Source organism: Ochlerotatus camptorhynchus, unplaced genomic scaffold (genome assembly GCF_037179485.1).
Source record: "Ochlerotatus camptorhynchus isolate MF236.1 unplaced genomic scaffold, CSIRO-AGI_Acam_v1.1 ptg000101l, whole genome shotgun sequence".
Lineage (NCBI taxonomy): Eukaryota > Metazoa > Arthropoda > Insecta > Diptera > Culicidae > Ochlerotatus > Ochlerotatus camptorhynchus.
Window position 1 is genome coordinate 52,401 of NW_027040591.1, and position 25,819 is coordinate 78,219.

Below are 25,819 nucleotides of genomic sequence, written 5' to 3' on the forward strand. Positions count from 1 at the left end.
TTATTCATAGGAAAACTGTAACATTTAACCGACTGTTTAATTTTATCATAACTCAAACTCTAGTAAGGCACTATACTTGTCTTGGGACACCTACTGTTCTAACATAAGAATTAATTACATTACCGCGTAGCACGCGCAGGTTTTTCTGTTTTTGAATAGGATAACTGATCATACCACATGATTTAACACTACTGTTGCTACAACATTTGTAGTTTCCGCGCTAGCCTGTTGAAGGAATGTTTGGAAGCGATTGCATTTAGGTATAGAAAATTACCACTAAAATATCTTGCAAATGTTTCGAGTTTGTTTGATTACGTTGAGTAGTGCTTAAATGCTCATCTAAACATCTTACTTGTTGTAGCTAAGTATAAACAGAAAGCGGTGCTAATCAAACCAGTTTAATTTGAAATCGCTTTCATCGGTCTACGAAGGAAACATGGCATGTTCTAATATTCAGATTCAGTAACCATATTTTGGGATCACAATTGCTGCACTGTTGGCGTTAAATGAAGTAGTAGAATTCATGCAATTAATTGATTCGATTTAGGTATATATATATAGTTTAGTGCGTTATTTCAATCATAAATAATTGGTTACAAACGGTTTAAATCTATAATAACCATCTTCAAGTAAACCATTATAAAACAACTTTTACAGCACCTTCCGATTAATTGGAAATGTATAACATTTTATACTTATATGCGAATTAGAATTTTTACCATAAGAATATAATATCATTTCACACTAACCGCTAAGAATCACGTAAACTTTTGTAGCAAATTAACATTGCGTTTGCAAGTGTTGTTGTTGTTCATACAGTGGCCTCGGGAGAAGATCATTGTGACTTGACTACTACTTACTTACCCACTCTCGTGCTCCCGGACCGTGGCCAGCTTCCGTCATTTCGGGTGATGATTTTGACGGCGCTTGAGTAGCGTCATGGTGGGATCACTCAGCGAGTAGGTTTCCGGCTCGAACACCGGCGGGTACTCCATGTTCGGGTAGTCTGGCGAGGTTCGGTTCGACAGGTTGCTGGTCAACACCGAGGTGGTGCTTGCAGTCGACTGTAGGCTGCCAGCCGTTATGGTGCTGGTCATGGTGGTGGTGGAACTCGACTGCAGGGTGCCTTCGGCGGAGGGGAGGTTGCTCTGCTGGAATTTGAATCTGTTGTGATTTTTGTTGTTGTTGTAATTTTTTTTTAATATGGCGAATCAAACATCGGTGTCAAATAGGAATGAAAGGAATTGAGCAATCTAGGAGACGCAGATTGGAGTGCTAATTGGAGAGTTTCAAACAGAAAAAAGTATGGGGTTGTGTCCAAAGCACGACCGCATTGTTGGCGTATGACTAAGAGATGGTTTTTGCTACTCCATTCAATAATATATTGATAACAAAATAAATGGTTTAGATATTTAACTCCAAAATGAACAATCCATTATATATTTTTTAGAAACTGGGCATTGAATAAATCCTTAGATTAAGACTAAATGCTTGAAATTAGGAAATCAGTACCGTAAAACGGGGTATCTTTGATAATGCGGGTAACTTTGATAGTATAATATAAAGAATAAATTTACTCGCTGTGCTTCTTCAAAATAAGAAATATTGGTTCCATATTGTAGCTTAGGGTATTTCCGTTGATATCGTATATAGTTTTTATATAGTAAGTGTTACATATTTCATAAAAATATTAAAAAACCATTTTCGTGTTTTTCGCTTTTTTGAAAAAGCACTCAAACCATCACTTATGAAATGTATTTCCGATACAGCCATCACAAATTCAATATTGTATTCTTATTGCTTATGAAGTTTTCTGATTATATACTCATTCAAAGTTTCATATTTAAAGAACTAAGTTGTTTGTGTTTCACTCTTTTTTTTTACATTCATCGAGCATTATCACAGTAACCCCAAATCAAAATACTGAAATTCGGTCACAAAACTAAAAAAAAATAGTGCAAATGCTTTAATTTTTGTTCAACATATTACTAACGAATTAACTCTTGAATCCTCAGTACTTGTTTTAAAAATATAAAATTTGAAAAACTATCAATGTTACCCCGTTTTACGGTACCTTTATTATTCATGATTAGACTCCAAACATGTTCACCCAACTTTCAGAAACTTAATAATGTTAGTCATGGAAAAACAACTTTAGAAATCAAAGTGCACCTGACATCACACATTTTATGTTCAGAACTATCACAGACAAGAGGCTTTCAACTGAAACTTATTTAAGTTATTTAACTCTCAAGAGAATGGATTCAACCCTATTTATACAACATATAGTTTAATTGTAGAGTACCATTGAAACAGGTATTTATTGGTTAACGTTATACAGTGGAATGAATTTTATTTTATATTTTCTCTTTACAACAGTCACATGGATTATCACAGACTGCTGCGTTATTCAATACTCCTCCCTAATCCGAGACACCTAGTAGTTTGCAAAACTGTTGTTGTTTCTGAACGGCTAATGGCTTTGTGAAACCATCAGCTGCTGGTTGCTCCATGGTCGGAATGTACATCAGCTGCGTCGCTCTAAAATTCGCGATGCTGATTGTAGATTGGTTGTCACAATTGATAATTACTGGTCGCTGCTCGAATATCTGCGACCGCAAGTTGTTCCGCCACATTGCTTCCTGAATTGTTCGAGACAGGGCCATACACTCTGCTTTTTTACGTTCCATATATATCCATAAATGGAATCCATATATATATCCATATATCCATATATTGCTCTACCTTGTTATCTTCATGACGGCCTCCCAATGCTGTCCCGGATTGGCGCTGAACTGACTAGCTACATTCACCGCAAAAGCGATGTCCGGACGAGTCACCTGGGCTACGAAAGACAGACATCGAACTGCTTCTTTGAAAGGAACTGTCTTCATCTCCTCGGCTTCGTTCTGATTTTTCGGTCCTATGGATTTGTCCAGTCTTAAACTGCGATCAGCTGGCGTTGCTACAGGATACGATTCGATCATTCCAAAACGCTGAATGATTTCCTCGATGTACGCCTGTTGATCAAGCCAGAACTTTCCTTCTGCTTGATTCCTCGTAATCCGGATGCCCAAACAATACTTGGCTTCACCGAGATCCTTCATTTTGAATCGTTCGCTCAAATACGTCTTCAGCTTTCGCCTCAGATTCTGATCGTTGGTCGTAAATAGTGACGAACATCAGTTTGTCTCCACACACAGTACAGGCAACAATCTACTGAGGAACGAATCAGTTCGAACTTCTGAAGCACGCCATCCAGCTGCGCATTTCATACTCGGCTTGATTGCTTCAAGCCGTAAAGACCGTTCTTCAAGCGGCATACCTTTCCATTTCGATGGTCTATCCTCTGCAGCTGCAGCATGTAGATCCCCTCATCGTTCAGCTCTCCTTGCAAAAAGGCTGTAACTGCGTCCATCTGATCGATATCCAGATCGTATTTCACCGCCAACGTCATGGGATAACGAATCGTCGCATACCGTACTACGGGAGAGTACACCTCGTCGTCCTGTTCTCTGCGAGCATCCTTTCACGACGAGACAGGCTATGTACCGCTGAATGGTTCCATCAGGTCCACGTTTCGATGTGAACACCCATTTGTTCCGAATCGCTTTCCGCCCCTCAGGCAGATCCGCAAGCACCCACGTGCTGTTCTCGCTCAGTGACCTCAGCTCATTGTTCATCGCTTGAACCCAATGATCTCTGTTAGGCCGTAGCAGAACTTCTTCGTAAGTCGTTGGATCGTCCATCGCAGATTCACCGTTGGTTAAATTAGGTGGTAACTGGGGGGAAATGGTATCACTAGAATATGCTCCACAGCTAATAAAATCGTTGTACTTGGCAGGATAACTGCGCTCCCGATCGCTGCGCCTTAACCTTTGGTCTATTCAGTTGCGATGGGAGCGCGTTTTCAGCTGCATCCGCAACCTCTTCGATGTCTTCATCTTCACCATCAGAAAAACAACCACAACGACTTTGTAGTGCTGCTCTTCATTGCATCCATCAGCAGCGCTGATTGGTACCAACAGCTGTTGGAAATTCAGTTCCATGAACTCCACTGGCTGTGCAGTTTAATCACTCGTTAGGCTTGGATTTGATTCACCTTCTGCTAGGACTACTACATCTCGACTGATTTGAAACTCACCGCTGTCAGGATCGTACAAACGGTAGCCTTTGGTGTCCTCACAATAATCGACGAAGATCGCTTTTCTGACCTTGGCATGAAACTCCTTCCGATTCACTTTTGGAATGTGTGCCATCACTTGAGATCCAAAAATCTTGAGATGCTTGAGATGCGGCTTCTTTCCAGACCACGCCTCTTCTGGCGTTATGTTCTCCAATGACCGCGTTGGACAACGATTGACCAAATAGGCAGCTGTCGAAAATGCTTCCGCCCAAAACTGCTTACCAAGCTTTGCATCGTTGAGCATGCACCGTGCTTTCTCCACCATGCGGTTCATACGTTCTGCAACACCATTCTGTTCAGGCGTATATGGACACGTGGTTTGATGCCGGATACCTTCACGTTCCAGAACTTCACAAAATCTTCAGCTTCTTCCCACTTTGTCTCTCGGCTCTAGCTTTGAATTTCTTGAATTTTTCAAGCTCCTGATTCTTCCTTTCAAGAAATCCACGTGGCATCGTCCACGAAGGTAATAAAGTAGCGACTTCTTCCAAACGATGGCACCTCCACGGGGCCGCACAGGTCGGAGTGCACCAGCTCTAGCAATTTCTTCGCTCTTGAACCACTGGTGGGAAACGAAAATGGTGCCGGTTTGCCCGTGAGACACGACACACAATTGGTAAGTGCTTCATTCTTGAAGTCGATTCCGCTAGTCACTTCCTTGAGTTTCTTCAAGCTTCCTTCATTTAAATGGCCATGACGTTTATGCCACAACGCGATGCTGTTAACCAGAAACGATTTTTCCGGCCGACTGACACGATACAAACATCTTAATTTATTTTCGAAGTGTCAAATCTAAGTGAAATTTTTTCAAATGGAACACAGCCTAAGAGCAAGAAAGCGATAATTCTCCATTTCCACCCGAAATAATTTGCATTCTAGAGCGCGAGTATTACGAAATTGTTGCTGTATTCAATAATAGTGTATTATTCAGATAAGTTCTATTACAAAACATTGTCAAACTTATCAACTTGATTGCTCAATGTTATATCTACTCCAAGTCTTGTAATGTTGTTCAATATCACTTGGAAACATGTGATCTGGGTAGTAGTATGATACATGTTCTAAGATCATATTCTGAATAACATGAACATATTGTTTTTTTTTTTAAATCATCTAAATAAGGAACTAGGATTTATGTTGTAATCTTGGAACTTGAAAAACGCAGCTACCATTTAAAAATTTACAAAAATCTTCAATATTCTGAAAACATATATTTTGTTGCCGATTCAACTTACCTTCGTATAAGTGATGGGCGAAAACACCTCATGATCGATTACGGTCGGCTGGTGTTGATTCTTCCCGAAGAACGCCCTGTGGAGCCCCGGCGAGCCCAGAAGCTTCTTCTCCTTGGGAGTCTTCCCCGAAGAGCTACTGAACGAAAGCTTCGTAAAGTACGAAGCCGTCCGTTCCGGGGCGGAATTTTTCCGCAAATTTTGCACCTTCGAAGTGTTCTCCTTGAAGTCCGAGGAACTATTGCACGTGTTGGATTTCTTGATTCCACCGGGGATGTAGCTCGTTATCGTCGAACCGCCTCCACCGGGGAGGATTTGGCTAGTTGTGATGAATGCACCGGACGTCGTGGTTGAGCTGAAAATAGTCGACTGATCGAGCAGTGGTGTTCCGGGATGGTTTTTCGTGAGACTGCCGAACGGTCCCGATTGCTTTAGGTTCACATTGAGCGATGGAGTCGTTTTGTCCAGCTGTTTGGTTTTCAACGATTCCTTGTCGTTATTGCTACTGTGTTTGAACTGGAACAGCTTTTCGCTGCTCGCCTTAATATTGTCAAGCTTGGCTATGACGGCTTTGTTTTTCGATTTCTTGAAACTATCCCTCAGCGAACGATCCGATGAGGATGATTCTTCGTTTCTCCGGTCGGAACTGATCCAATTGAGGGTTTTCTTTTTGATTGAGCCACTTCCTTCGTTTCGCTTGGTATCATGATGACTCACCAACCCGCTGGTGGCAGCAGTGGAAGAGCCGGTCGCATTTTTCAAGTCAAACGTATCGTCTCCTGAAATCAATTCGTAGCCGAAATCTCTCAGCTTTTGACCCTCCTTACTTCTAGTGTAGAGAATATCTTCATCATCCAGCTTGAAGCTTTGAGCATAATCCGGAGTGATGGGGAGCCGCCGTTTCTGGATCTTATTGACCGCTTCCGGAACATTGGCCACCGTATTCTCCGGTTTGATTTCACTTTGCTTGGCTAGGGTCTTCTTCATGTTACGATCGTCTAGTTTCTCCACTCCCAAACAAACTCGCTTGTTGTACATGTCCTGAGCTTCTTCTGCCTGTTTCTGCAGCATCAAATCTTTCAGTGTGATCATTGAATGCAAGTTGCTGTGCGATGGATTATGATCCCAGTTGGAGGAAGATTGCATTATAGCCTTCGATGTCTGGAAATCAAACTCCACTAAGTTGGGGTTGGATGCGTGGATGAAGTTGTGCGGAGAAATCCGTTTGGTTTTCTTGGCACGGTTCAGCAGTTCATCTGTTTCACATGGATTCGGGGTGGATGGTTCCGAAGGGAGTGGCTCCACAATTACAGGAGGTTTATCCTCCACAGGAGTGGGATGATGTTTATCCTCCACTGGAATGGGTGGCAGTTTATCCTCCACCGGAGTGGGTGGAGGTTTATCCTCGACCGGAGTGGGTGGAGGTTGTGGCTGAACTACAGGAGCAGCGGGAACTTGAGCACTGATGGATGCCAGCGATAGATTGCTTGCAGTTTTGATCTCATGTCCTACAACCAACGGAATTACTTCGGTTGAAACAGAACTTGCCCCACCGTTATGCAGAAGCGCACTATTTCCGGGTACCTTACGGTAGGTTCGAAACTGCGACGTGGGAACTGGCATTTCGCTAGAGTTGGACTTTTCTACATTTTTGTGAGAGCTGAAAAATCCAAAAAACCTGCTCTCACTACTTCCACTGCCACTCGTCCCGCCGCTGTCGGAGTTAAAAGGATAGCTCTTGGTGAATTTTTTTAACGATCCAAAATTAAGATGGTACTTTTCCTGCTTGGATGATGTTGGAGTACTGCTGCTGCTACCCTCCGCTTGCATCGAATGTTGTTCCGAGGCCCTACCCAAGGAAGACGACAGCTGTGGTGAGGGGGTACAGAGCAGATTGAGCTTCGTTTGACTATCCATCAAACTGAACTCGTCCTCGGAGCTGTCGGTCTCGGAGAACAATTCCTTCACACTATGATCGGCTGAGCCACTGCCTGGGGCTGTACTGTTCCCCTTCAGTGTAGCTTGCTTGATGTATTCCATCCATTGTCCCAGAGCTTCCTGCGTTTCAGCAGCAAAATAGAACGTCTTATTCGGATGATACACTTTGAAAGCATACGGTTTCGAGTGAACTTCCTTCGCTAAGGAGATCGTAAATCCCGACAGGAATATCATGCTGTTTGCCTTGTGGGAGTCTTTAGATTTGAAACCGTAGAGAGTAGTTTCAATGAGCACAAAGTAGTACTTGGCCCAATAGGCCAGACCGCTTCGGTCCTTTGTTCTTCGGTACAGATGGCCTTGAATGTCACTGACACAAAGCGTCTTCAGCGAGACCTTTCTCCGCTTGGACAGTATGGAGTTCTTCTTTTTCAACGTCAAGCTTTTCGTTTTGTTCGGGGTGTAGAGCTCCGAGGGGGATTCGACGGAACCTTCTAGGAAATGTTTTGCCACTGGCACCCGTCGAGGAGGGGCTACGACTCTGTCCGCCGGTTTGGGTGGTGGCGAAAGGATGAAAGGACTCGACGGTGGTTCTGCGTGCGAGCTAATATCACGATTTTTCAGATCGACCAGGTTGGCCAGTTTGGATTTGTTGTTGTCCTCGCCGTGTTCGGCACTGGAAACGGAGGCTTGCTGAGGGCTGATGAATCCCAGATCTGCCGGAGTAGATGGTGCGGATGTGGCGGCAGCGGCTGCGGCTGCCGCTAGTACGGCTGGTGACGGTGGAGGTGGCTTTTCCGGTACGAGGTTGATGTTCGATTCGAGGGTTCTTTTTGGCCTTGGAGGTGGAACCGGTGGTGCCTTGAATAGGTGTTCCTTCCGTGGTTCGATGGCTGGGGGAATATCTGCGGGTAAAATGGAAATAATTCTTCATTAGTGGGGTGTTGTACCACTTTGACCAAGCCCATTTAACTGAATCTTCCTGCTAATTTCACGATCGTGAGCATTTGGTAGCAGCAAATTAGTTTTTATTTCCATTGATTAAGGTGTTACTTTAGAGTGTTTCAAAATAAGTCAATCGAGATTTTCAAACGCTATCCCCTGGAATGGTAGTTGGCGCTGTAGTTGATCGATTTTCTTCGTGTACAAAATATAGAACCTTTGGAGTAGGGTATGAGATGGATAATAACTAGGTAGGTCATGACTTTTCATACACTCCTGACAGTTGGTGAAAGGTCATTTGGATTCAAGCTGCTGCACGGGTAAGTTAAACATTTATTAGCTGCGTCGTGGGTGATTTGCCCGTAATTAATATCGGCGGATTTTCACATTGAGGACATCTTGGATGAAAACCGGATGTTAATCCGAGTTAACTCCGAAAAGTTATTAGCGTTTCAAATGAACACAACCTTCCTTACTTTTCGGGAGGGCCTAGGTACAGTACTTTCCCGTTTTTCGTCAGCCCCATCTGAAATTATAGGCTGACAAAAACGGGAAGCTGACAAAATCGGGAAATTTCCTTTTTCAATATTTTAACCATCAAAATGATTTTGAAATCAAGTTTAGCCATTATTTATCCACTATTAATGGAATTACTGATATTTTTTTACTATTCTTACAACAAAGGGTACACCAAACGTCTCGAAAAGTTTGCGTACGGTTTGTTGAGCCGGTACGTGTACTGTTCGATTCCTTAATTCCGCTTGGTTTTCATCGCTGCAACCAAGGCTGAACCTCCATATTTCAGTATCAACGAAAATACACTAGCCAGGAGCCGTCTCTTGCTACCGGTCCCGAGATGTTCGGTATGATTCTGGCTACCGTGTTGATGGCCTTCGACGCCTTCTCGTAGGCGTATTCTACGTGGCTATTGAAGCCAAACGGTCGTCGACCATCACTCCCAGGCATTTCTACTCGCACTTCTAGTTTATTGCGTGCTCTCCTACGGTAATTTCTGACCGCTGCAGCGCTTTAAAGTTACTGATCAATACCACCTCGCTTTTGTTGTGGATCTGCAGCTTAGCTCCATGTGTTAGGTTTCCAATCATGTCGCCAACATTTCCATCTATTCCAGCGTCTTGCCTGTTACCGTAAGACGACGTCGTCCGCAAAGCCAACGATCTCAACTCGTTTGGGTAGCTTCAGCGTTAGGCCGCCGTTTTAAATCACGTTCCAGAGCGTTGGACCAAGGATGGAGCCTTGTGGAATTCCCAGTGTGATCCTAATCGATCTCTGTCCCATATTTGGCTCGTAGATCAGAACCCGGTTCTGGAAGTAGCGTCGGCCTCCCAGCTGGAGCTGTTGAACGCATTCTTGACGTCGATCGTTATCACGGCGTAATATCGACCTCCTCTCTGCTTCTGCTTCGACGCCTTCTCGGCTCTCTCCACAACTCCACAACTCTTGCTCTCTGAACACGTCTTCTGGCTCTGAGACAACTAGCGTGGAGGGTGCTAATTGCCTCGTTGCAGCAGTAAGCTGGAGGCCGTCTGTTATTACGATCCAATTTCCTTAACATGGTCGTGTCACATGCTCTCCCTAACGATTCTGTCAACTCGTCTTCCACTTCAGGTCGCAAGTTCTCGTCCTCTCTACTGCCACAGGATTCCGTTGGCGGATGCCATATCGGATTGCCTGATGGTCACTGTGGGTATATCCTTCACACACTCTTCAATTCCTGTTTTCCATCAGCGACGGACTGCAGTCCGCATAAAGTGATGTCGATAATGGATTTCCGGTCATCTCTGCGAAAAGTGCCTTTATTGAACAGCCTAATTTCCAGCTTCCTCCGATGACTACCGGTCTTCGTCCGATCAGCTCTTCGGTAAGTCCAACCAGCGTCTCGTGGAACTTCTCCATCGTCCATCGGGTGCGTAGCAACTGCATATGAATATTCCGTTAATTTTGGCGATCACGAACCCTTCTTCTTGAATGGGGTATCTGCCCATAACTTGTATTGCAGCCATCCCAGCTTTATCCGCCACCTAGTTCGCCTTATCGGGAAGGACTCGATACAGCTGTGCAGTGTTACAATAATTGAGGTTTATTTCAGTTAGGGTAAATGTTGGCTTCGGCACCCATTGACTGTTTTCGGCAACCAAAATTTAAACGTTAATTTCACTATGTTTTCCCATCAACGCACTTCCCTGAATGTGTCCAAACGATTGTTTAGCCTTTCAGCTTCAATCTGATTATATTTGAACGATCGAGCAATCCAGTAATGCTACATTTTTCTTCAAATAAAGCATACGCACTACAAAATGAGGTTGATTTCGAGTTGCCGATAATAGAACAGCTGGTTAACACGCAGTTCTAATGGGAAGGTTGCCGAAGAAAAAGAGACTGCCGACAATAGTCACACTCACCTGAGAAGTTTGGAGCGTTGTAAAAACGCTTTCAAAACGTTTTGAAAAATTCTGTCGATTGGAATGGATAGAGAAGCAAGCAGCAGATGAATGTAAACAAACAGACACATCATATATGTGCGTGACGCTGAGAAAATGCTACTAGAAGTGCAGACGCTGCTTAGATTGACGAGAATACGTAAATTCCCCTACCTCTGTTATTGTTGCGACAAAACAATTAAGCGTCATTTGGAGCGAAATGCTTGAGAATTCATGCTTAAAACTAAAAAAGTTCAGCTGCTCATTAGCTCCGATGGTAACAGATGGTCCACCGGAAGATCCCGAACATCTGTAAAATTGATTGCTGTGTAAATTTGATCAAAGTAAGCTTTGATTTGTTCTGATTCTATATGGAATACAGTAAAATGGTGATTTTTGATATATTAGCTGGTCATTGGATCCGGTTTGGTAAATAGCAAACAACTTTGCAAAATTTCAACTTAATCGGTAACGGTCGAAGCCTCTCAGAGTCTCAGGAGTGCAGTGAAGTTAATAGGCATTCTAAGAACTTTGTCAAGAGAATTAAATACTTCGCAGGCTCAGTCGAGTAAGCTTTACAGGGCCAAGTTATCATTTGCGTTATACATTATTAATGTCTTAAATCTAAAATTAAAGGATTCGAACCGATTACTCGCGGTCTTCTGGAGGTTAGTGGATGACAATTGTATGGAGGGAAGAGGAGATTTGAAATATGATTTATGATTCAAAACTTTAACTACTTCTAAAACATGTACTTAATTCTATAAACGTTACATTCGCTCTGTAATTTATTCAATTATTGCAGAAACAAATATACAAAAGAAGTACAAACTAAATACAAGGTTAATCAAACTTAAAATCTATGGTTAATATTCTTCAAGAAAACATATATAAGTTGCATAAACTTCAGATCGCGACTAGCCAAAATATCCCGAACTGGAACATTAGGTTGTCTACCTCGAGACCGAAGGGAATTGTACAACTAGGATATGATTCCACGGTGCTCAGCATATGGCCAAATAATGTGATCTGCGTCCTGGTAACCTTGTCCACATTTACAGAGATTGCTATCCCCCAGTCCAACACGGAACAAGTGATCGTTTAACGAGGACATGAGGTCTCGACCCACCTCCAACCCTTTGAACCAAGGACTCTTCGACACCTTAGGGATGATCGAATATAGCTATCGTCCCAAACTCCCTTCACTCCATTTATTTTGCCAGGCGATTTGTCGATCGTAAACATCGCCTTCCATAGCGCCCACCGTTGCAAGCGAGTCTTCCTTCTCATTGCCCGGAATCGAGCAATGAGATGGGACCTATGCAACGGTGATGGCAAAATTTCTTAAAGATAAAGCACTTAGGCTGTGGTCCATTTGGTGAATTTTCACTTAAATTTGACACTTCGAAACTAAATTATAATGTTCGAAAATCCCTCTGTTGTTGATCGGCCAATTTTCGAGAAGGTGTGTGTCAAAATTGATTCCTTGTCTGTCAGATATAAGTCTGCTGGAATAGCAGGTTAATTTGGAAATTTTCCATCTGTCAAGTTTAAGTGAAAATTCGCCAAATGGAACACAGCCTTAGAAGCTCTCGTACTTTCATTTTTCATTTTCATTTTGCAGCGTTTGGTGGGGCAATGGGAGCGCAAGTCAATCCAATGCCGAGGATAAAGGACGGGTAATGGCTGAATAGTCTATGCGGACCACTTGAACGCCATGGGAAAAGGAAGGGATTGAAGAGGCCGGTTATTGGGGGGTTTTGAGGAAATGACACAAAGTACTAGATTTGTGATGCTAAATGTAAAGAAACCGAAAATCCATCTCCCACTGATTCATCCTTTCACATATATACCAAATTGATATTTTAAAGCAATAATCAAAATTAACAGACAACACATGAAAAGGCTAATTGCCAGTTGCTTTAAAGGCAAGTTGCCTCCCTAAGCGGACCCTCCGCATCCTAACTCTTCTGTTAATCCACTTAATGCTACTAGACTGTCTAAATTTTCTTATTTAAGTTCGTTTGATGATTATGATTCTCTAGTATAATTTAATAAATAATTGAAATCTCTAATCTACCTACCATGCTTTATTAAGTACCTGCACTTGTGAATGTAATCTAAAATTTAACGTGTTTCAAGTTGTTTTTGACTTTGACCTATATTTAATATACATTAGTTCGTCCCAGGTGACACCTTCATGTGACTAAAATGCTTCATTTTGAAGTTAGTTTCCTAGCTGATTTTTAAATTACATATGGTATATGCTCCAACTATGCTCACACGCTTCCACTATGTCGCACCACAAAAATACGTATGAGTATGTCACAATAGAAGCACGCCACAGTGGAAATCCCGAGCCATAGTTCAAACACTTATCCCAAATCAAAATGAAGCACATATAAGATTAGTTGCAATACCATGTACAAAAATGGTGTTTAACATTGTTCCCTGAGTAATACCTCAATGAAAACAACAACGAAAGCTTGTCACGCAAGTAGAAGGAGCACTGTTGGGCACTTTCTGAAATATTTCAATAGTTTAATTCCCTTGCAAACCCAAATAAATCTATCTGCGTAAAAATAAATAAAATAAGAGTGGCGGCAAAACCCGCCAGTATCGCACTCAACGTTGTGCCTATACGTAAGCGTACTACAACGCGGCTTTCAACTAAAGGAATAACAAGTGTGATACTATCACTTCAGGCTAGAACTTTGGTTCTCTTATGCAATGGTTCATCAGAGAGGGGAAGCTCAGTAATCCTCATCGCATGCTCATGACGCTATTCTGTCACGGCATGAGCCAACGATGCCGGACCTAAACCAACCGTCTCTAACGCTCCACTATGAAGCATAAGATTAGGCCCGCCCACCAACGTCCAGGTTAAAAAACTAACCAAGGGGAGGGCACTTAGAAGCTCTCGTATTTTCATGGGTCATTTTCTTCATCAATTTTCGTATGCACGACAACTTCGCGATGGGTCGGTACGAGTTGCAATCTGACGCGGGTTTGCCAGGCTTTTTTAATGGCTATAACTTTCACCCGCCTCCAATCATCCGGAACAATATTGTGCTCCAGGAACTGACCAAACAAGTTCAACATGCGCCTCTTATCGACGTCCGGGAGGTTCTTCAACAAGTTGAACTTGATCCTATCAGCCCCCGGAGCCACACGAAAGGAGCGCGAGGGAGAGCTCCAGCATTGAAAAAGGCTGGCTGATCTCGTTTACCGCATTAGTCTTTTCGTGAGGAATCATCCGTGCCGGCACGGAATCAGGACAAACTTTTCGCGCGAACTTGAGCGGGGCCATTCAATTAGAATCAATGGGCCGTATGAATAAAAAGAGTTGACTTTACTTTCCCGTGCTTTTCTTACGGGAAAAATTAAAGTAAACGCTTTTATTCATACGACCTAATGCCTTGCGATGAAGGCTAAAATGACAACGGTATCAAACCCGAATACCTGATCATTTCTCAATAGTTATGAAGTAATACGACATGTATCAAACTAAGGACATGGGATCAGTGCTGATATTTGCCATTGTCATTGACAGACTTTCGCACGATATTGACAAAATTGTTTTTTACATAGTCACTGATAGATTTGATCCTCAAAAAAGCTGTGGTGTTTCGAACCGATTTCAATGATCGAAGACGTTTATTACGGATAATATCAAACTCTTTATTTTTGGCACATTACACGCAATTGCAAACTCGGCGTTACAAGAATAATCCTTGTTTTTCTTTCCCACAGCTCTGTCAACGGCTGCAAATTCCAGGGTGGTATCCATTTTATCAGTTGCATCCCAAAGGTTCCCCCAGTTACACCAAAAATCTAATCCGGTGTCCTGTTGGTGTAACTTTAGTTCGTTGATCGTCCGAAGGATGATGTTCCAAGTCAGGGTTGCATATAAAAGCAGGTTTAATCCGGTCGATCGAAATGCGCTAAGTCTTCCCAGATATGATGACATCCATGTATTTATCAGTTCGCTGTACTACCTCATATGGTCCCTCATATTATGTGCTCATATGGATGCTGGAGCGATCGTTTCACTGAGTCCACTCTAATGAAAACGTGCGTACAAGAACTCAACTCTGTGTTGACGAATATTTTTTAATGACCATGATGACTGGGCTTGGGTGATTTTACGTTCTCAAATGAGCGATGTAACAATTTACAAAAATCTGTTCGATCAACAGTTGATGCCGGCGAATCAAAAAATTCACCAGGAATACGTAAGCCTTGACCGTACACTAGATCTGCAGCTGAGCATTTCAAATCTTCTATGTATGAAACACGCAGTCCAAGCAAGATCATCGGAAGCTCGATGTACCAATCCTTCGGGTTGACGCACATAATAGAAGCTTTCAACGTCCTATGGAATCTTTCCACAATTCCATTCGCTTGTGGATGGTATGCAGTAGTTCGAATATGATGAACCCCTAACATTTGGGTCGGTTCGTTGAATAATTCCGACTCAAACTGACGTCCTTGGTCTGTTGTTATATTTTCAGGAACACCAAATCTTGAAATCCACGTCGAGTACAATGCTTGTGCTAGCGTTGGTGCTGTCATGTCGGTTAGCGGCACTGCTTCTGGTCAGCGTGAAAAACGATCGATCATCGTGAGAAGATAGCGATGTCCTTGTGATGGTGGCAGAGCCCAACAAACAATTCAAAGTCACAAATAAGCATACACATTGAATAAATGCTGTATAACAGTGTACAATGCTGAATAAAACAGGATGTCGAATTATGTGCTGAAAAAAGCTCATTGGGATCGATAGATGCGCTTTTATTCCGCCGTTTGCTCTGATATGAATAATTTCCTTATTAAAAGCTTTATAAACGTTGAATGTCTTCCTTATTCAGAACCAGAAGTTTGATCTAATAACAAACTGAATAAGTGTAATTTGCACATACATTGTCGCTTTTATTCGACTGTTTTCAAATGATTGAATAAAATGCTTTATTAAACGTCTTATAAATGTTTTCCAGCTCCATTATTAGATTTCATTGCATTCCTTTACAATATTGCTGTATAAGGGTGAATACACTCAGCAAAATAGCTCTTATACCACCCAACAAACAATTCAAAGTCACAAATAAGCATATTTATGGAATAAATTCTGTATAACAGTGTACAATGCTGAATAAAAAGAGTTGTGGAATTATGTGCTGAAAAAGCTCATTGTTCGACTGTTTGCTCTGATCTGATTAATTTACTTATTAAAAGCTGTAAAAGTGTTAAATGTCTTCCCAATTCAACGCCAGAAGTTCGATCTAATAACAAACTGAATAAGTGTAATTTGTACATACATTGACACTTTAATTCGACTGTTTTCAATTGATTTTATAACATGCTTTATTACACGTCTAATAAATGTTCTCCAGCTCCTTTATTAGATTTCATTGCATTACTTTACAATATTGCTGAATAAAGGTGAATACAGTCAGCATAATAGCTCTTATACCACTATGCTTCCATGTTGTAATCACATGATTTGTAAATGCTTTAAAAACGACGTATTAGATTCATTATTCGACAATACTGATTCAGTCTCACAACAAGGCGAAATCAGTAGAGTAGTGGTTACCGTTTCCGCTTTCCAATTAGAAGGTCGTGAGTTTAATCCCAGACTCAACCCTTTTTTTCATTTGTGTAGAACATAATTAATTTAAATAGTAATCATCGATCACATGACTCACGATAATGAATGCATTGATCTAGTTTAAAATATAACCGAACATCCTTTCTTTCGACTTGGAGAGGTGAAGAGGCAACATTGGTCTCATTTAAAACAACGATGAATGAATTAATCATTCCCACAGGGCCTTGAAGGAGCTAGAGTTGCGATCGGGTGTGCTGATAGGTATTTACTTTCAAGCAAGCTTTTGTTGATTATTGAGTTACCCATATGATGAATTCTAGGATAGCTCAGATGACAAGGCAAGCGGCTGGTGATCGGAAGGTACATGGTTCGATTCCCATACAACGGCATGTATAAGTATTTAATAAATTTTCTAATATCTGTGTGGTGCGAGCCAGGTCAGCAATATTGAAATACAAAATACACTTAAGAAACACACACACCCTTCACACCCCTTCCCTTGTCCCTGTCCCTTTTATTTTCGGATTAATTTTCCCACGTTGAATAATCGTTTAATAAATGTATAATAATGTCTAATTAAACGTTACTTCACATGAGAATCAAGCGTATACAGAACATCACTGTTTTAAGGAAAGCAGTGATGTCTAATAAACGCTGAATAATCAAAAATTTTATCGTATAAACTCTGTTACAACTCATATATGTCGAATAAAAGCTTCTCGACATACCTTATACAACACCAGTAGTTCAATGTTGTGGTTGAATAAATTCTCCAGATTTGTGTGAACAAAGCCTGAACAGAAGTTATTATTAAAAATAGTACAAGTACTATTAAGCATGCAGTTGAATAAAATGGCCAAGAAGTCGTTTCTTCAATAGACGATTGTTTGTTGGGAGGTCCAACAAGGTCGATATGAACGTGTCTAAATCGAGCCTTTGGAAGATCAAATTCACCCAGAGGAGACGTAATATGACCTTCGAACGTTGATAGTTTAAACAGTTCTTGACAAATCTGTTGATAGGAGCATTCATGGAGGGCCACACGAAACGCTCTGCTATGAGTTTTCTTGTAGCCCGAGAACAGGGATGCGCTAGTTCAAGAAAGTGCGTCATGACATTTACTTAGGAATATACGGATGAGGATGGCCGGTTGAAATGTCACAGTATATGTTTAGACCGGACTGTGGGGTGGCAGTGACTTGACTTCAAATTTCAGGAATGTTTTGTTGGAATTCATTAGAGATTCAAGCTCCACGTCATCTTTCTGATCACGACTAATTAATCAATCAACGTAATCAATTGAATTCGGTGATAGAATACTATCTACACGCGAATGTGCATCAGCAACAACATTGTATTTTCCGCTGACATGCTGGATGTCGATTGTGAATTGCGATATAAATCTAAGGTATCGTTCTTCATGCGGTAATCGTGGTAAGTGAATTCAGTTGCCAACGCGAAAGTTACTGGACGATGATCCCGTGAAAATAGTGAAGTTACGCCTTTCTAGTAAATGTCGAAAGTACTTCACAGCCATTTTCATAGCGTTTAACTCACGCCCAAACGTGGAATAGGAACACTGAGATTTTGAAAATATTTCAGAATAAAAACCTAGTGGTTCCCAAACAGTGCCGTTTAACTGTTGTAGTACCGCCTCCGCAGCAGTGTTCGAAGCGTCGATTGCACTGTTCGAAACTTTTGCGTGTAGCCTCCGTCCAATGTAGCTTCCGAGAGTCATTTTTCCAGTTGTCTGGAATCAGTTTCCGCAACTTAGCTTGTATATCCGTGGCATGACGAATGAACCGCTTATACCCGTTCACAAGCGCCAAGAAGCGGCGCAGTTCCTTAACGCTCGTAGGCAATTCGTAGTCCATAACAGCTCGTACCCGTGCCGGAAGAGGACGCACACCATTTTCGCTGATGGGGTATCCCAGGAACTCCAACTCAGTGCGTCCAAAAACGCTTTTATGACCAGACCATGTTGACACAATGTTTCAAATACGATTCGTATGTGTTCGAGATGCTCTGTAGTGGAGGAAGAAGCAATATGTACATATATCGTCAATAAAGACAATCACAAAGTCCAAGTTAGCGGAAATCCGATTCATGTAACACTGAAACCAAACGGTGTAATGACCGCCGTTTTTGGAATGTCGTTCTCTTCTACAGGGATTTGATGGTAAGCTCTCTCTAAGTCGGTAGTAGAAAAAATGGACTTACCATGGAACAAGTTCAGCAAATCATGGATGTGCGGTACTGGGTACCTATCCGGAGTCGTGGCTTGAATCAAACGACGATAATCTCCTACGAAACGCCATTGACCGTTCTTTTTGGGCACACAATGTAAGGGACTGGCCCAGTAACTACTTGACGGCCGACAAATTCCTAAATCGCACATGACTCTGAATTCTTCCTTCGCAGCTTTTACTTTTTCAGGATGCATCCGACGAACTTTCGATGCTATTGGAGGCCCTTTAGTAAGGATATGATGAGTAACGTTTTTCTGCGTCTGTTACCGCATCGTAGCAGGCACCGTTATTTCTCAATACTCCAGTAGTAGTTCCCGATACGGATGATCTGCGTTTACTGTCGTCACATTGTAGACCTGAGCTGTCATCACATTTCCTGGGGAACTCAAGCCAGTCTTCCCGTCCGTTAGGCGTTGATGTTTCAGATCCACTAGAATGCCGAAGTGTGCAATAAAATCGGCATTGTAATGTCTGGTCAGCAATCAAAAAAATCTAAAGGAAGCTCCACCGGAGTTCGAGGTCCGGGCTTAGAAATTTTGTCCCGTATGTTTGAATCCTGGTCCCGTTTGCCGCGTGAAGTGATTCTACAGTAAACCCTATTGGTTTTTTCTCACTTATTAGCCGGTAATATCGACACGTCTGATCCGATATCGATTAAATAATGGTAGTTGGTTGTGCGATCGTGAATGGTTAAACGGCGGCTTCCATCAGACACTGCCCCCACCTCCACCGAGATAGGTGGGGAAGCTTCTAGTTTTTTTTTTATCAAAGGAACAAGGCTGCCGACACTGGCGTGCGTCGTGACCATAGTTTCGGTGATACCAGCATAGCTCACCTTGTGATCGTCTTCCGGTAGCAAATCGGGTTCTGGAAACGGATCGGCTACATGAACGGTCTACTGTTTTCAATTTTCGGATTTCTGCTATGAGAAAATCGATGTCCGGCCGGAGAGAACTTTCCGCCGTGTTTTCTGATTCCTTTCCGCTTACAACGACCGCTGAAGCCTGGACGCTTGCTGTATCCACCATTTTGTCTGCCATTTCCGCAAGCTTGGCCAGTGTTCCGTCGTGACAAGTGATGATAGAACGAATGTTCGCAGCCAAACGCTGGATAAACAACATCTTCAACAAATTGTCGTCAACTCCCAAACCAACGTTCCTGCATTTTTGACAGCAGATGCGTAGGACGTAGATCCCCCAGATCGTGCGTTCCGAGCAGGCGTTCCAACCTGTTTTCCAGCGAAAGGGCGAATCGAGCGATCAGTCGGCTTGTTACGACATTGTATTTGTTTTCGGCGGGCGGCGTTGCAACAAGATCGGCAATGTGACAAATCAAGACCAACAATTGAAATGGCCTTAACTCCATTTTGTAAACAAACCATGTAAAGCCATTTGATCGCGAACCGAAACCTACATCTGCAAACCTAAACCACAATCGGGTAGAGGAGAATTCTAGACTAACATTTGAAAAGGGCGTAATTCCAAAATGACCATATCGAGAAAATCGCTTCTCAATTTTGATGACCTAAAAATTAATCCTATTTCACGACTTTCCATTTTCTGGATGATTTTATAAGCTTGACATATAGTTAATAGGGTAATCTATCATCATGCATCACTAAAAACTCAAAAAAAAGTTTTCTTTGTCGTGAAATCGAGAAGAAAACATCATACGCCCTGATAATTTTATACATGTTGTTACCCCCCGGATCATCCACCCTTTGAACTGCCAACACTGGTGATACGCCGTGGAAGTACACCCTCGGGATTTTTTGTTTGTTGTTCCGCCTTGGTTCTTCGTTCGCAAATTTTGTGAGAGTGGAATTACGCCCGGAGATTTTTTGGTCTTCTTTTTGTTCGTTGTTTACACGTGAACTATCAATCGGATGCATTTCAAATGAATCGGGCGTGACTAGATACTACAGACTCAATACGTTTGGCATATTAAAACGGTATAATTCGTAGCTCTGGTGCAAGGCGTAACAACCAGATGCATCATAGAGTTGGAAATACGCCATGTGAGAAGAAACGTTTTTGATGATTTGAAGTGATATTTTCTTCTACATTTTCGTGTTTATCGAGTAGTTTGTGAACTATTCTCTCTATATGTGGCAAAATATGGTTTGTTTACATTTTGGCTCTTACGCCCCTTTCAAATGTTAGTCTAGAATTTCTCCTACCTGTTCATTATGTTGGTTTGCCTTTGCGGACTTCCGTTCGCGAGAAAATGGCCTTACGAGGTTTGTTTACAAAATGGAGTTAAGGCCATTTCAATTGTTGGTCTTGAAATGACAGACTGGTCAACTTTTGCCACAATATGGTGAAATTTCGGCTCGTCGATGGTAATCTTGGCAAGGGCGAATTGCGATTCAGCTTGCGCAAATCACATGATCGGGTCCGTCTTCCAGAAGTCCGGTAATTTTACACCTTCTGCTGCAGCTTGATTGTTGGGCTTCGGGTTAGCCATTTTGAGGTTAGTTTCATACGATTTTCCGAAAAACGGGTCTTTGTGATCGAAACGGGTATACCGATCGAATTCGAAAGATTTCGCGACATCGCGGGTCACCAATGTGGTGTTTCGAACCGATTTCAATGATCGAAGACGTTTATTACGGATAATATCAAACTCTTTATTCTTGGCAATTTACACGCAATTGCAAACTCGGCGCTACAAGAATAATCCTTGTTTTTCTTTCCCCTCCTTCTCACCGTCACCCTCCTTCGTCAAAATGTCATTCATTGTTTCGTCAATGACAAAAACTGTCGACCTGGTTACAAAAACTGTAATTTCGTGCATTCTTTGTCACATCATTGTTATCCAAGCAGTTCAGGACGTAGATGCTTGTTCACTTTAACATGTACTTGTTTTGCTCAAGTCACTTAATTTCGTTACAAATTTAGCTAATCAAAAAAACTGCACACATTCGTCACTGACAGCATTGTTACTGACAATTGACATGGTTTGCCTTGACGAAGACTGTTAGTTCAAATAAGTGACGAAAGCAGAAATTTGAATACCGCCTTGCATTATACTACAATAGATCAAATTACTGGTTTATGTTTATTTGGTTTTATGTCCCGAACAGTTTTTTACCATCCTAATTTCTGAACATTCCCGGATCGCTTACAGTGTCTTGTACAATTGGATTTGAAAAAATAAACATGTTCCCCAGTGTTGATTCGAAATTTACACTCACCATCATCGTCGTAGGCAGGCGTGCTGTGACTCTTGTCCAGGCGACCCCGCTTCACCGTGTCCCGATTGATCAGCACCGTATTGATGGCTTCTGCGATATCAGTTTCCCGCGAAATTTGTCTCTGCATCGGAATCGGTTTCACCAGTGGTCGGTGGTTGTTGGTGCTACTACTACTGCTGTTACTATTCTCGCTACCAGTGGTCGTAGTACTGATGCCGTTCGAGTTACCACCATTGCCGATAGCTTTCTCGTTGGAGTTTTGGTTACATGCTACTTTACTGGGTTCAACATTACTGCAAAAAAAGGGGAATTTTATGTTGTTGGAAGTTGGTAATCACTTTTCGTCATCGCACCTGGAAGCACTCGAAGTTGAGCTGCCACTGCTGCTGCTACTGTTGTTGTTGTTGTTGGCACATTTTCTGTTGGCAATCGATTCGAATCGTTTCACTCGCTCGTTTACACTTTGAGCCGGTAACTCTTCGTCCACGTACGGGATGGGTTCGAACGTTTCCAACACCGTATTGTCCACATTGCAGGTGTACTTGGTGTCGATATGGCACTCTTCAAACTTCATGTTCGACTCGAAGCGAACTACTTTGGAAATTCCTGGTTTGTAGTCATCGCCTTCCGCGGTGGTGGCATTTGACGTTCCACTCTTTTCCGGCGGGATGATATCCGGTAAAGATCCTTTCAAGCCAGCGAAACTGTTCAGTTTTCCCGGTTCAGAGGATCCAACACCGCTACCTGTGCCGCCTACCATGCCCAAACAGGTCGTTGGCCTCGGTGCCATCTCCAGGCCGAATCCGAACGAGAGGGATTTGTCGCGCAGATTTTGCGGATCGGCAGACAGTAGTTTCGATTGACGTTCGTGCCAAAACGACACGCTGACCAGATCTTTGAAGTTGGACAGCGAGTGTCTCCTCTGCAGCACCGCTCTCGGTTTTGGCATGTACAGGCGAATGTCTTTGTCGGACTTTTTCACATCCGTTGGCGTTAGAATATCACTGCCTTCCGACTCGGAGTCCGACGAAACGTGCTTCTCCGGTACCCGTGCCAGTGTCAGCGGGAGACTGAAATCTTGCAGAGCAAACAGTTCGGCCCGGGGGCTAGGCAGACTCTCGCCCCACCGATAGGGCATAGATCGTTTCTTGCTCGGCAACCGGTACGGTTTGATGTAGATTTGGCCGTAAATTTTCGTGTGCTTAGGTCGTTTTTTCAACGTCAGTAGAACGTCTGTGAAATGTTTTGACGATAACGAGAACAGGAGTGAGTGAAATGTTGATACGATAAGGGGGGAAAAACGCTCTGCTTACCAGGTGGCGATTCCTGTAGCTGTACGAGAACCTTCTTGTACTCCCAGCCAACCACGGTTTGGTAGTTGATCTGTACTATTTCATCACCTTCCTCCACCTTGCCAGAGTTGTGTGCGGGGGAGTTGAATTTTATTTCGGCAATCCTGCAAATCGGGTTGGATTAATGGTTTGTTTATTTGTGTCGGGTAAAATAAACATCGTAGAAGATGAAAGAAAAATTAAGTTTATAGGCCGAGTGAAACGTTGTGCAATACGTACCTGTGAATTCCATTCAAGCTGGGCATGATCAAGAAGCCAAGATCGGATTCCCGCTTCTTTAGGGTGACGAGGTCAAGCGATGCCGGTTGTAGAACCATCGGATCGGAAATATCCTGGATGATATAGTCGGCTATTTTCGCTAGTTTGTCGGCCACATTGTGAATCTGAAAAAAAAACGGACCGAAGGTTACCTCCCACCTACTATTTACATTGTTAGCAACGAACATACCGTTTCCACAGGCTTTACGGAGAATCGATCACGCATAGCCATGGTGGCCATTTCGAGACCAAGTCTCATCATCTGCGTCCGCAATTCATCGAATTGAAGCTGACCTAGAGAAGACGCATTACAATTGGTTCGTCGAAAACAAAAAAAAATCAGCAGTTACCTCTAAATGGAGCTCGATCAAGCCATCCTATCAACGGCTTCAGTGCCCCTATGGTCCGAGTAATATCCTTCAATATCTGCGTTTCGAGTTTGGTTTGATCCGAGTATTCCAGTTGCTTGCAAAGTGACCGCGCCGCCGAGGCAACATGCAAGGCCAGCAGTTGTAGATTTTCCTTGTCTAAGTTGTAATTCTGCAACAGAAATAAGGTTGACTCATTCTTGTTCATTTGATATTCAGCAGATTGTCATGCTTACAAAATTCTTAAGATACTCCACAGCTTCCAGCACGATTTCTTGATGACCTATCGATAGCATCCCGAGTTGCTCCAACTCGTAGGGACGAATGTTGAGTAGTTGCCGGCCACCTACTTCATTGTTGGTAAACGACTGTACGTAGTGATACATCGAGTTATCGAGGCCTAGAGTATTGCGAGATAAAACAACATGTCGTAAAAGAGGAAGTATGTTCTCTTTTCCCAGTTGGTGACCCAGTTTCCGAGCGATGATGCCAAAGGTTAGCTTTTCGCTCTCCCTTTTATGCTCAATAATAAACTGAGCACACTTCCGTCATATTCAGTGTCGATAAAGATACGTCCATTAACCATGGCATGAACGTCCTTGTAGGATCCATGTACCCTTTATAGAATTATGTGTGTGTGTGTGAGTGAATGTCAAAGAACACGGTCGACTAGAAAACCGATTAGCATAAAAGATAATATGTTGAAGGAAAGGCACCGAAAGATGCTGATACTTTATTATAGTCATCATCCAGAGAGGAAAAGACAGAATGAGAAAAATCGTAATCATCCATGCTGGTAATTAAACGTTTTTGTTTGGTAAACATTTTTTTAATGCCTGCAGGCATCCTACGGCATGGAGATGGAGTCAGTTCGGGAAGAGGCAAAAAGTGCGAAAACAGTCAAAAGTAGCTGCTAGAGATAAACAATGTTATCAATGGCACAGCTTCACCGAAGATTGTGTGAGAGCGCTGAAGGTTACGAAATAAGCGAAATGTTCAATCTTGCTGGTTGTTTTGTTCGTTTGGTTGCACAGGCCATGGTGATTTGGATTGATGTAAAATGTCAGTTCTAATAATATGCCAAAAAAATTTGTATGTCCTTTTGTTGAACGAATTCATCAATATTCAAATGATTTTACATGTCTTAACACTAGCATTTATAGCACTCGAGAAATTTGATATAATGGATATGATTCAATATGCACCCATCCCATTTACCTACATAGTGGAAGCAAACTTGACCCCAACGAGCACGCCCGAAACCCCCTGTTTTCTTACCTTTTAACCAGTCCGTGACCTGATCGCTGCTCCATTCGGCCACATTGATGTAAGCCATTTTCCCAGAGCACCGCGACTACTGCCTTCGCTTCACTGACCACCACTTTTCGTGTGTGTTGTTTTCGCCTTCCACTTTGCACTAAAAGCTATTGCTGCTCTATACCACTGGCTGACTCCTGCTATATTATTTGGTGACGACGAGAAGAAATTCCTTCGAAGATCTCGCTTGCGATTCCTCCTCCTCCTCCGACCGACCAACCAAAAGGGGTGACTAATTTGAGTCCCCCTCTCCGAATATTCCACCTTAAATTATACCACTAAACATGTCCGTTTTCGGCCGGATTTCTATCACAACGCATGCATTGTCACTCAAACTCACGATTGCATGCACTTTAGGGTCGATACATCACAGAAAACGTGCACAATTTCACATTTTTCACGAGATAAAATCCTCGCTTGCCATCTTCTTCTGGGGGTGTTTTATGAGTGTGTGTGTGACAAAAATACACCAGCATGAATGAGCTTCAGCATCACATCAGGCTGAGGCAGCAAACGAGGGTCGTTTGACGTTGGATTTCCTTTCGATTGGCTCTTTGATGCTTTGCTTCTGTGTTTTGCGGAATTTATGAATGAACTCGCACTAACACACATCGACGATTTGGATTAGTCGAGTAGATGGATTCTGCTTTGTCAAGGTTTGTTTTGTTTGCTTTGTACCCTGTGGCTGAAGTTATTAGAAGAAGCAAGAAAGTGTCAACGATTCGAACTGAT

General features: G+C 42.5%; 1 protein-coding gene across 1 annotated transcript; it reads right to left on the reverse strand.

The window, feature by feature from the left end:
- On the reverse strand, positions 1-25,578 carry cnk (connector enhancer of ksr). The gene is made up of 11 exons (XM_065219207.1): positions 25,049-25,578; positions 24,007-24,170; positions 23,753-23,942; positions 23,593-23,696; positions 23,364-23,527; positions 23,106-23,248; positions 22,146-23,025; positions 21,793-22,085; positions 6,874-8,258; positions 5,422-6,795; positions 1-1,148 (listed from the first exon to the last, which is right to left on the reverse strand). Exons 1-11 carry the CDS (start codon positions 25,104-25,106, stop codon positions 900-902), a joined length of 5,004 nt encoding a protein of 1,667 aa, XP_065075279.1. The 5' UTR covers positions 25,107-25,578; the 3' UTR covers positions 1-899.
- Between the last annotated feature and the right edge of the window lie 241 nt (positions 25,579-25,819).